The sequence below is a fragment of the Dreissena polymorpha genome, chromosome 7 (genome assembly GCF_020536995.1).
Source record: "Dreissena polymorpha isolate Duluth1 chromosome 7, UMN_Dpol_1.0, whole genome shotgun sequence".
Taxonomy (NCBI): Eukaryota; Metazoa; Mollusca; class Bivalvia; order Myida; family Dreissenidae; genus Dreissena; species Dreissena polymorpha.
Window position 1 is genome coordinate 6,715,134 of NC_068361.1, and position 12,860 is coordinate 6,727,993.

The window sequence follows — 12,860 nt, forward strand, 5'->3', positions numbered from 1 at the left end:
CTGACTTGAAAGTTTTCATTTTCATTTTATCCTGCACTAATAATCGAACTTTGCATTTCAAACTACAAAATGTACATGTACAGTTCAGTATTTTTTTAACATCAAAGAATCGTAAGAAACGCGCATTGAATCTCATACAGTAATTATTATGCTGGTGTGAGTATTATGCCACACAGTGACGGCTTTAGTTAGACCACTTTGCAGGTCTTTAGATGTTAAAAACAAGGTAAATGTTCGTCTCATTCTTTCTTTGATATCTCGATATTTTTTCTTGTTCCTGCCGACTTCGAAATAACGAGAGTAGACTGTAGAAATAACACAATGTGACTTCAATTTTCTATTGAAAAGAATCATAGTTTGATGTTCCATTTACAAGACGCAATGAGATTTATAAAGACCTACGTCATGCGAAAATGGGACTGACATGCAACAAAGCTCCAGTCTAGCCTGCACATCCGTGCAGTCTTGTCAGGATATGCATATTGATGAGGCTATGACACGAAAACTTGCGCGCTTTTTATAGCAAGTGTGTAGGCTGGACTTGAGCTATGCTGGCTGCATATGCCATAAGACCAATTTTCACATGATGTTGATGCAACAGTGTTATTAAAATGTGTAGAAAGAAAACTGTGTCTTAATCAAATATAAAATGTTTCGATTACCAAGAAAAAACAAGAAACCCCAAAGTTTTTTCTTGTCACAATATTGCACTATATATTCAGATAAAAGGAAACGTCTAGTAGTTGGGGGGAAAAGAATTGCACTATATGTACAGTTAAAGGACAATTTCATAGGGCCATTACTCTGTGAAAATCATCTGACCAGAACCGGCTGATAATATGCACATCTCCTCTTGGTAGTGATCCTTCCCATAAAGTTTAATTGAATTCCGGTCATTAATTGCTGAGAAATAGCCCGGACAAAAATTGTGCACTGATGGGCGGACATACGCACGGACAGACAAAGCGGCGACTATATGCTCCCCCAAAATTTTTTAAATAAAAATAAAAATTCATAATACCAATAAGCCATGTGAGGACACATATGATGTGATCACATATAGTAAAATTTGTAACTACGAATACTAACACCACAGTATGTGGTTTAATATACAGTATGTGCATGCACTTTATGAAAAACATTTCATGCAGTGGATATGCGACTTTTATTTGAAACAAATAACTTAGACAAGTAAATTTTCTACCATTATTTTAAAGTCAGTATATTACATATAATCCCAATATCTTTTTAAATGTATTTCTTGGATAATACTTTTGCGGAGCAAAAGTGCTTTGATAACACGAATCTATGCTCCTTACTGTGGGTTATTCGACAACAAGCCATCATAGAAAAATATTATTTCTATTCTTACACAATTCTGATTGATTTGCTTCTTAGCTTTTGGACGTGAACTATATTTTTCAATACTCTGCCCTTCTTAGTACAAAGTTCACTATTTAGTGACGTCATTGAATTGTACAAACATATGACGTCGTTTTCATTCATAAATATTTTGCAAATTACGTCACTTTCATTGAGAACAACACTCATAGAAACTAAATGACGTCACATGTGTTAATTCTTCTGAAAGCTGACAAATTGCTTTTCTTAATTACGTTTCTTAACAAACAAATTCTTGGCAGTCGTGGTCATGCCACTTATCACCAAATATACAATTTGTTGTTTCATTACATTTATATAGGTGCTACATTTTTTACATTTATTTAAGAGAGGGATTTAAGCACGTGCATTTTACTGCAATATTTTCTTTATTTATTCGGAACTATTTTTGAAACATTAAGCTCTGCCCATAATTTATTGCAGAAATACCCACACTTTATTTCCTTCTGTGTCTATAGAAAATAAGTCGCTTGCCGTGTTAGAATCAATATCAGAAGATATTGGCGCCGAATTCATGGGTGCGTTTGTGAGGTCCTAGCTTAGTCGTGACCGATCTGCATCGTTCGTAGTACAGTCGCAGTAGATTCTTACACATCGTAGTGAAGTCGCGACCCTATTCGCAAGACTTCAACCGAACCCCACGATTCGTCGTAACTCAATCGTACCACTGTCGTAACTGAATCGCAGACTGTCACGAGTCTTGTTTTCGTAGTGGAATAGGGCCATATGTAGCTTGACTAAGGACTTTGTGCTACCTGTGTATTTAAAGTGCGTTGTGGGTTTAAACAGCCAGCAGATTTCATCCTTTATCAGATTGAAGTTTATAAACATTGGTTATTATATACTCACAAAACACTGTGTTTATCTTTATTCAACACTTAAAATCAAGTTTTGATAACACTCCTTGCATTTCATAATAGGAGTCAAAATATTTGTGAATAGACAACCTTTTAAACAGAGGACAGTTAAATTTAAACAATCTTGAAAATGGCAACTTCTGTAAATTCAGTTGATAATAGTTCAGATTTAGTGAAGGATTATTTGTGCAGCACTTGTGAAAGTACAAATTTTGAAACAAATGCTGAATATTTTTGTGAAACTTGTTTGAAGTGTTTTTGCACAAAATGCCTTCATCTTCATGATCAATTATATGTAAACCATTTGAAATATGGAAGAGGAGAACCAAATAAATGGCCTCTAGCAAAAAAACATTGAGGATTTGCTACTTAAATGTGATATTCATAAAAACAAGAAACTGAAAATGTTCTGCCAGGACCACAGTCAGCTTTGCTGCTCTGATTGTGTTTTACTGAATCACAGGTAAGTGATACTCAGTCATAAAGTTACATGTAGTTCAAAGTGATCACATTTTTACACAAGAGGGCAATGATGGCCCTGAAGCGCTTACCTAATTTTGGGGAAAATCAATAGTTAAAACTTCACTTTGTGCCATAGCTTTTTGACAAATGTGACCCAGATTAGAACTCAGCCTAGATGTTTTCAAGAAGATCATTCTGAGCAAGTTTCATCAAAGTTGGATGAAAACTGTACACTTAAGTGCAATAACAAACTTAAAGTTCAAGATTCCACATTGAGCCACGCCAGACACAGGGTGATCACAATAGCTAACTTTGTGCTCAGCTGTGCTAAAAAGTAGGTTGATATCACTACATGTACCAAATATTGCAATTATGTAAATATCATTGTTCAATTGTTTAAACCATTATAGAGTAATTGTTCTTACCAATGTTTAAATGTTGAAAGTATAATATAATATTTTAGTTAATTTTGATAGATGGTTGCAAAATGGGGCATTAAATGTTCGTAATGCATAATCTTTAATTGATAAGGGTTGTCATTAGTAAGGGACTACCCTAGACAAAATTTGATTAAAAGTGTTTGTGAAAACACACCCTGCTTTGAAATGTTATCAATTCGACCCTTTCAACCCTTGTATAAATTTATTCTTTCAACTTCATATATTTTATTAAACTGTAAAATTGATAATTGATAATAATGATTCATGTTGCTATTTCAGACAGTGCACCAATCTTGCTCTTACTTCTGAATCAGTCAAACAGCTGTCAGTGGATATGCAGCAGTTGTCAAGCAAAATTCAAGCTATTCTTGCTGAACTAAATAAGTTAAAGAAAACACAAGAGGAAACTATCCTGTCCGTGGAGGGATCATACAGTCAAAGACTTAAAGAAATTACAGAGATGAGTAAGAAATTAAATGCTGCTTTGGATAGACTAGAAAATGCAACCTTGAAAGAACTGCAAGAAATTAGGACCAAATTGCAAATCTCTCTAAAGTAATATGTTGACAACTGTAGCAGACTGAAGGACGAACTTCAAAATCTTGGTGAAACTGTACAGGGCCTTCATGATAAGAGCAAGAAAGAAATGGAAATCATAGCCAGCAAGAAATGTACCAACAAAATACACAAGTGTGAGTCATATCTGAAGGAGAACCATGTGAAGGTTCAGAGTTCGATAATATTCAAGGCAAACATAAACATTGAGCAGTACCTGTCTCAACAGGCAAGTCTAAGAAGTATTGTAGACAGTATGAAGTCTCTCTCAGTGGTGATGAATCCAGTCAAGGTGTTGGCTGTGAAGAGGAAGTCCAAGTATAATGTTAAAATATCAAAAGACTCAATGCAGAGTCACATCAGAGGCATTTGTAGCCTACCAGGTGGTCAGGTTATTGTTTTATATCATAATAATAATAATAGAGTGAAGATGTTGGACAAGAATTTTAATGTGTCCAGTCACTGTGATGTGTCTGGTGCTCAATGGGACATTTGCCTTATAACAGCCAGTGAAGTGGCTGTGACTCTTGACGATGCAGGTGTGCAGTTTATGTCTGTGAGCAATATGCAGCTGGTGAATGGGAGGAAGTTACAGTTGCCACATAAAGCTGTTGGCATTGCCCACCATCAGGGGGCGCTGTATATCACCTCTAGCACTGCTCTCTACCACTACACACTGACTGGGACACTAGTGAAAAAGCTTTATGAGGAAAGAGGTGGTGAATACACAGGTAAATGTAAATATTTGAATATTGAAAACACATTTAACATATTATAAATACTGAATAAACCAATTTTTAAACATAAAATATGACTCCTGTGGATATTTCAAAGCACTTATGATCTTTTATGAGATTATTTTTAAATCTAATAAAAAGTGTGTACATCTTTTAAGCTTACTTTTTCATATATAAAAAGTTCTATATGTTGCAGTGTTCAAATGTGCAGTTAGTCCTGCTGGTGACAAGATCTATGTCACCAACAGGACCAAGTGACAAGATCTATGTCACCAACTGGACCAAGTGACAAGATCTATGTCACCAACCGGACCAAGTGACAAGAACTATGTCACCAACCGGACCAAGTGACAAGATCTATGTCACCAACCGGACCAAGTGACAAGATCTATGTCACCAACCGGACCAAGAACAAGCTCCTCACTCTGACTACAGATGGCACCCTAATATCCACCTTCACGGACCCTGAACTAAGTAGCCCACAGGCTGTACATGTTACACCTTCAGAACAAGTGCTTGTCTGTGGAAACTACTCCAATACTCTCAGGTGGATCGTGATGGAAGAAAAAAACTGGCAACTCTGGCTTCACAGAAAGATGGACTGAGCTACCCAATGTCTGTCTGCTACAATGCCAACACTGACCAGATCATTGTGGATATGGATGATAACATCATTGTTAACCAGGTTTTCCGAAGGAAAAAACTGGTTATTAGATTGGCGAATGCGGGCAGGCTGGCTGGCTGGCGGGCTGGCGGAACAAGCTTGTCCAGGCCATAACTATGTCGTTCATTGTCATATTTTAATATCATTTGGCACATTTGTTCACCATCATTGGACGGTGTGTCGCACGAAATAATTACGTCGATATCTCCAAGGTCAAGGTCACACTTTGAGTTCAAAGGTAAAAAAATGAGCTTGTCTGGGCCATAACTATGTCATTCATTGTGAGATTTTACAATTATTTGGCACATTTGTTCACCATCATGGGACGGTGTGTCGCACGAAATAATCACGTCAATATCTCCAATGTCAAGGTCACCACAACTTAAAATAGATTCATTTTGAAACAAACTTACAAAGGGGGTTAATTTTGTTTGTTCATTTCAAAAGTTCAGTTTGAGTTGTCTCCCTTAATCAGATTTTTTTTCACAATGAAAACCTGGTTTTGTGACAATTTTGTCCCTTGTTTTGGATTTGCAATAGCTTTTCATATATATAGTTATTCCAATGTATCCTTTAAATGGCCCAATTAATTATCTAAGAATTTCACTGTCAATTGTCATTTATTCATGAACTTCATGAATTTACTTATGAACTTAATGAACCAGTTCATGGATGGACAGAATATTCATGAATAACACATAAGTATTCATGAACTCCACATTCATGAACTTGAAACAGGTTTGTGAACTTAATAAATTTATTCATGAACTTCATGAACTTACATCATGATCTTCACAAACCAGTTCAAGAATGGAAAAATATTTATGAAAAACACAAGTATTCATGAACTCCAAGTTAATGAACTTGAAACTGGTTCATGAATTTATTAATGAACTTATAAACTTCATGAACTGATTCATGAACATAATATTGCTATTTTTACAAAGGAAGAATATTGTGTGCACATGAAGTTGAAACGGAAGCAAGCTGAATGAAGCCACATGGTTTATTTTATTTGAAAATGTAAGTCTTAAATGAATTACTGGCTAAACTGATCAGCCATTGGTTCCATTTCAAATTCTTTGGCAATGTGTTCACTTGTGTTTCCCAATTTTTGCTACATTGTATCACTCTTTCCTTTGCTTTATGAATGTTTTTGTCATCAACAGAATCAGAAGCATAACCAATCATTTCATACTCATTAACTGTTCGCCAACATGCCGATGAAGTGTCAGCAATTCTAATGATTTTATTACAATGTTGAATTTTATCTTTAAGTTCTATCAGTTTACCAGGAATATCGCTCCTGTAGATTTTAATGACTGTGTTAAATAAGCTTTAGTACATAACTTTGTTGGGTTATTCTTCGTCTTCATCTTTAAAATGAAAATCCTCAAATCATACAATGTTAATGAAAATATTAAAATGGGAATAAAATAATATTTTTCTGTTATTATCAAATATCCATTGTTTGTCCTGTTAAAATATTTCTGAACTTGTCTTTTAACAGTTCTTTATTTATCTTTGTTAAACCTGTTCATGAACAAATTCATAGAGTTCATGAACCTATTTTATTTCAGAGTTCATGAATTTGTTCATACAATCTTAAAGTTAATGAAACATAAATTTGGTTTTCTTGATTATCTTGTTCATGAATTGATTCATGAATATTTTCATGAAGTTCATGAACCTTTTTGTGTCAGAGTTCATGAATTTGTTCATTAATTTGTTCATGAATGATAATAGTTTGTGAAACACAAATTTTTCTATTCATGAATATCTTGTTCATGAATTGATTCATGAATAATTTCATGAATAAATTCATGAAGTTAATGAACCTGTTTCCCCTGGGCGCTCCAGTCCAGCCAGCACAATAATCCCAGTCTTGTTAGGAGAATACTCAGGAGATACCATGAAACATTGCATGCTTTTTTATAGAGGAAAGCGTAGCACATGACCATTGATTGCAAGTGCGCAAACTGCGCATTAACTTGTAACACTTGTCCCATATGCCATAAGACCAATTTTCTCATGACTCGGATGTAACAGTGTTATTTGAATGTGTGGAAAGAAAACTGCATCTTAATCAAATGTCAGCATACCACAATGTTTCGATAAAATTCATGGTAAGTCATGTGAGGACACAATTATGATGTGATCTCACGTTGTAAAATTTGTACCTAGGAAAACTATTATAAAGTGTAATATGCGTGCACTTCATAACAAACATTTAATGCGTAGGATATGCGACTATTAAGTAAAAACAAGAATTCAACAATACTCAATCTTTGTTTCTAATTGCATAATTTAATTTTTTTATATTTTCTACAGGGATCATATTTTTTTCGGTTTTGTCGGTCCTAGACCGATTGAGGTCATGAAAGACCGATTGAAAATCCCAAACAGCCGGTACGATTCTGTTTGCTGAAATTCCCATGTCATGAAATCGATTACACAGTGCACATGCTTACGCACCCTAATGACATTCTTATCTTGATTAGGTGTGATAAACCATTTGCTGCAGTCTCTAAATCGGTCAGGACCGGTTTATTGCACGTCAGACCAAGAATCAAAAACTTGTGAACAGTGGATTAAAGACGCATCCGAAATTAATGAGGGTGGTCAAGCATGCGCTGTAACTAAAAACAAAATATGCCGACACATTTTCCACCAGCGTAAAAATCCGGTAATATTATTATGAATGAAAGTCGCGGATCTGATAGAACGAACAGCCGAAAGTTATTTTTATGGGCGGAACTTCACATAAAATAGTTCACAAGAAAAATAATATACATTGTATAAATCTTTAGTAAAAACCGTGTTAGAATCGAAATAATTCGTTTACTTTATAGTTTGTTGTTGAATAACCCACAACCGGAAATTTAGATGCTTGATTTCAAATCACTCGTGCTTCCCACTCGTGATTTAATCCCTACGCATCTAAACTATCGACCGTGGGTTATTTGACGTCAAACTATAATGTACACGAATTATATCTTAATTATTTGGTTTTGTCATTGTCAGTAGCCAACCTAAGCACAGACATTTGTTTGGTTCAGTGCATGTTTGTAAGCTATTATCGAGTCGACAACGATTTCAAACATCAGTATAGACTTACACAGATTTATAATATTCACAACGATGAAAAAAAATCTGATAAAACAGCACACAAAACAACAACAAGAAACAACAACCTTGAGACCATAGGCAACAACGCCAGAATTAGATACAACAACAACAACAATGAAATAGCAAATGCTAAAACTAGTTGAAAAACTCGTATGTTCCGTCACAAAAAAAAATGCCTAAGGGAATTTTACTCGTACATTTATTCACAGACTCGTCAATATACGCTCCATGATTTATTTTACCACCTTCATGAATGGCAAAACCAATGGTATATATTTTAACGTAAATGTCATGATTTCGGATATAAATTTTTGGATACTTTTTCCCCATTTATATCCAGACCGATTGATGTTGCAGGAAAATATAATCCCTGTATGTTTGATATCCTAATTGTTCACCCTGTTGGATGGGTGGATATTTATCAAACTTGGTTGTTATCATATTATGTATACCTTGTTGAGTCTTGTGGTTCAAAAACTGTCAAATAAGGTAAAGTCATTGATAAACCTATTTACAAATTATAAAAATAACATTTTAAGCAACGCTCAAGTTCTATGAAAAAAGTAAAATCACATTTCAAAGACATCAACATATCAAACAGTTGCTTTTAGTGATATACATATAAATCTCTCATCAAATCTGGGAAAAAGTATTAGATCTGGCTCATTAGATTAAGAATACCCATATTTTTAAGTATTTACAACAATGTATTGTAATGTCATATTAGTAACTATTGCTAAATAAGCTTTTAAATGATTAAAAAACCCACACATATATTTGTGTATATTAAAAACTTAAAATGCATTAATTCATCATTGTTTTAACTTTATAACAAGGACTGTTTGTAAAACATGCATGCCCCCATTATGGGCTGTCCATTGTAGTGGCAGCCATTGTGTGAATACGTTTTTTGTCACTGTGACCTTGACCTTTGACCTAGTGACCTGAAAATCAATATGGGTCATCTGCGAGTCATGATCAATGTACCTATGAAGTTTCATGATCCTAGGCATAAGCGTTCTCGAGTTATCATCCGGAAACCATTTAACTATTTCGGGTCACCATGACCTTGACCTTTGACCTAGTGACCTCAAAATCAATAGGGCTCATCTGCGAGTCATGATCAATCTACCCATGAAGTTTTATGATCCTAGGCGTACTGTGTTCTTGGGTTATCATTCGAAGACCATTTTACTATTTCGGGTCACCTTGACCTTTGACATAATGACCTCAAAATCAATAGGGGTCATCTGCGAGTCATGATCAATCTACCTATGAAGCTTCATGATCCTAGGCATATGCGTTCTTGAGTTATCATCCAAAAACCATTTTACTTTTTTGGGTCACCGTGACCTTGACCTTTGACCTAGTGACCTCAAAATCAATAGGGGTCATCTGCGAGTCATGATCTATCTAACGATGGAGTTTCATGATCCTAGGCGTATGCGTTCTTGAGTTATCATCCGGAAATTATTTTACTATTTCGGATCACTGTGACCTTGACCTTTGACCTTGACCTGAAAATCAATAAGGGTCATCTGCGAGTCATGATCAATCTACCTATAAAGTTTCATGATCCTAGGCGTATGCGTTCTTGAGTTATCATCCGGAAACCATTTTACTATTTGGAGTCACCGTGACCTTGACCTTCGACCTAGTGACCTCAAAATCAATAGGGGTCATCTGGGAGTCATGATCTATCTAACAATGAAGTTTCCTGATCCTAGGCATATGCATTCTTGAGTTATCATCCGGAAACCGTTTTATTATTTCGGGTCACCGTGACCTTGACCTTTGACCTATTGACCCCAAAATCAATAGGGGTCATCTGCGAGTCATGATCAATCTACCTATGAAGTTTCATGATCCTAGGCTTATGCGTTCTTGAGTTATCATCCGGAAACCATTTTACTATTCCAGGTCACCGTGACCTTGACCTTTGACCTAGTGACCTCAAAATCAATAGGGGTCATCTGCGAGTCATGATCAATCTACCTATGAAGTTTCATGATCCTAGGCCCAAGTGTTCTTGAGTTATCATCCGGAAACCACCTGGTGGACGGACCGACAGACCGACCGACAGACCGACATGAGCAAATCAATATACCCCCTCTTCTTCGAAGGGGGGCATAAAAATTAATTGCCATTCATTAAGTGTGTTGTTGAATTTCACTGGCAATAACTTGTTACTCAAAAGGATTATCACTCTCAAGATCGAGCTTATACCAATTCAATTCATCGAAGAAACTTACTAAAAAAATTAACGATGATTGTCCATTTGTAAATATATACCTTTTCTGAAATGTATTATTGTGAAAATATGGAGCTCACGCGGGATTGAACCCACGACCTCCAGAGTGGTAGTCAGACACTTTTAACCACATCGCTTAAGAGCTAGCTCAACAGCAAGGCTGTTGGAAGTGATCTTAAATCGCTACACTTCTCCTCCTCTTAATGTTTCAAGGCCCCAGACACTTTTGCTACAAGTGTTGACAGCTACACAAACGGCTCCCTGAAATCATTACTAAAAGCTCACACCCATTTGCATGTTCACAGTTCGTGTTTGCCTCGTTGCCATTATTGTGAAAAAAATGGAGCTCACGTGGGATTAAACCCACGACCTCCAGAGTGGTAGTCAGACACTTTTAACCACGTCGCTTAAGAGCTAGCTCAACAGCAACTTGCTCTAAATGGAAGTGATCTTAAATCAGCCAATCAAATAGCACAGGTTATCACTTACAATCAATGAAGCATGCAGTTAAGCTGGCAAAGGTTAGGTTGTCTGTACACATACCTGGGGGCTAAATCACACTAATCGACAGCTGTTTATGGCTAATTAGGGGGCATATGATAGGAAATACACAAGTGGATATTGTTTGAAACTTTAAGGGGCTCATAAATCATATCTAGCCAGCCAGCTGGGGGGGTTCAGCGCCCTAGCCTCCCACCTAAATGCGCCCCTGATACCAAGCCAGGCTTTTTCCGCCCTATGCCACGGGTCTGAAATTCGGCCCCATTCCCAATGCAAATCTGGTTGTTTTTTTCCCAATTGAAAAAAAAATCCCAATTCAAAAAAAAAAAAAATTTTTTTTTTTTTTTTTTACCTAAAAATATATAAGTTAACCTGATCAGGTGTAGAAAATAGAAAGTGTTGCATAATTAAATTATCTGTTGCTTCGCACAATTTTTTTCACCTCAAAAAAGGCTAGGCCTTTTCCCCAAATTCAGATTAAAAAACCTGCACTTATCTCACATGTTCATGATACTTTGTAAAATTTTAATAATAAGTTATCAAAATAGTCGTTATTTACCAGTAAACGGCTTCTTTGACATATAAGAAACACTATTTACATGCGATAATTTTTCCCAATTGAGCCAATTTTGCGAATATTTTTTTTCCCAAAATGGGGATTTTCACGACGCGAAATTCCCAAAATTCCAGTGTGGCGTATTCCCAAAATGGAGCGGAAAAAGCCTGCAAGCGTCATGATCATGATCTCTTGTAGTTTGTTATTACCTTCATTATTTAATTTTGTTCTATTTGTAGTGGCATTTAGCTAAAGTTTGACCTCTTGTGAACAACTTATTTAGGTTGTGCATAATTTTCACGATGCCTATTTATAAGAATACCAAGTTTTATCCAACTATTCTCAGTGCTTTTACAGTATTAGCATAATGCAGTCTTGACAATGGACGCACTGATGTATGGACAGACTATTATACTTATATACTGACAGACTAAAAATATTATACTGACAGACTGATTATCAGAGTCCTATAGTCACGTACTGTAAAACACTCATACAGGACTAATTATAAGTTTACTTCCCACATCTTATTTTAATATGTTTATATATCAACAGAAATCTTATTTCTCTCCTATTCAAGAATTAAAAACAACAACCAAACAAAACTATGACATCTCATACCATTGGAAAGGAAGAATTCACACACTTACATTTATAGCATAATTTTTTATGCAGCTTCAGAAAGCTCTTGAATTGTTCTAATATTAATGGCCACATAAACTTGGCCGCTAATTATAGAGTCGTGGGAACTAATGACATTATTATTAAAGGGATCTTTTCATGGTTTGGTAAATTGACAAAATTGAAAAAAGTTGTTTCAGATTCGCAAATTTTCGGTTTAGTTATGATATTTGTGAGGAAACAGTATTACTGAACATTTGCCATGGTCTAATATAGTCATTATATGCATCTTTTGACGATTTAAAAACATAAAAATTATAAAGCGTTGCAACACGAAACAATTGAATAATTTGGAGAGTTCTGTTGTTGTCGTTAAAATTTGGGCCACGACTTTTTTTTTTATTGGTTTACAAAAATAATTTTGAAAATGGTCCATCGGGCGGTCGAAAAAAAAAAAAAAAAAAAAAACATTGGAAAAATAAGTTAATACTAATAACATCAGAACAAAGACATCATATCTTTTATAACCTTAACACAGAGACGAAAAATCTAATTATGCAATGAAACACATCTATATCTTCAAATGAAATGAGTCACCTAAAAGCACCTTTTGTAACATCAGGCAATTTTAAACACTCCATTAAATGACATGCGTTCTTCTCCCATTAAAACGAAAAACTGCGCTT

The 12,860-nt window shown here is 35.4% G+C and overlaps 2 protein-coding genes across 5 annotated transcripts in view; one reads left to right on the plus strand and one right to left on the minus strand.

Annotated features, from left to right (window-relative positions):
* LOC127837295 (regulator of G-protein signaling 3-like) overlaps positions 1-12,860 on the minus strand; it is an 84,706-nt gene that overhangs the window by 18,993 nt on the left and 52,853 nt on the right. The window lies entirely within an intron of this gene.
* Positions 2,353-6,529, plus strand: LOC127837297 (uncharacterized). Of its 2 annotated transcripts, none has more exons than XM_052364215.1 (3): positions 2,353-2,721; positions 3,440-4,446; positions 4,649-6,529. In XM_052364215.1, exons 2-3 carry the CDS (start codon positions 3,807-3,809, stop codon positions 4,708-4,710), a joined length of 702 nt encoding a protein of 233 aa, XP_052220175.1. In that variant the 5' UTR covers positions 2,353-2,721; positions 3,440-3,806; the 3' UTR covers positions 4,711-6,529. The 2 variants fall into 2 exon arrangements, with proteins under 2 accessions (XP_052220175.1, XP_052220173.1); XM_052364213.1 differs by having other exon boundaries at positions 4,888-6,529.

What these genes read in the sequence shown, in the direction of transcription:
- LOC127837297 (XM_052364213.1), top strand. Translation starts at nt 3,807, where the DNA reads ATGGAAATCATAGCCAGCAAGAAATGTACCAACAAAATACACAAGTGT. An exon ending in AAGAGGTGGTGAATACACAG is followed by an intron (nt 4,447 to 4,887) that starts GTAAATGTAAAT and finishes CTCTGACTACAG; the next exon opens with ATGGCACCCTAATATCCACC.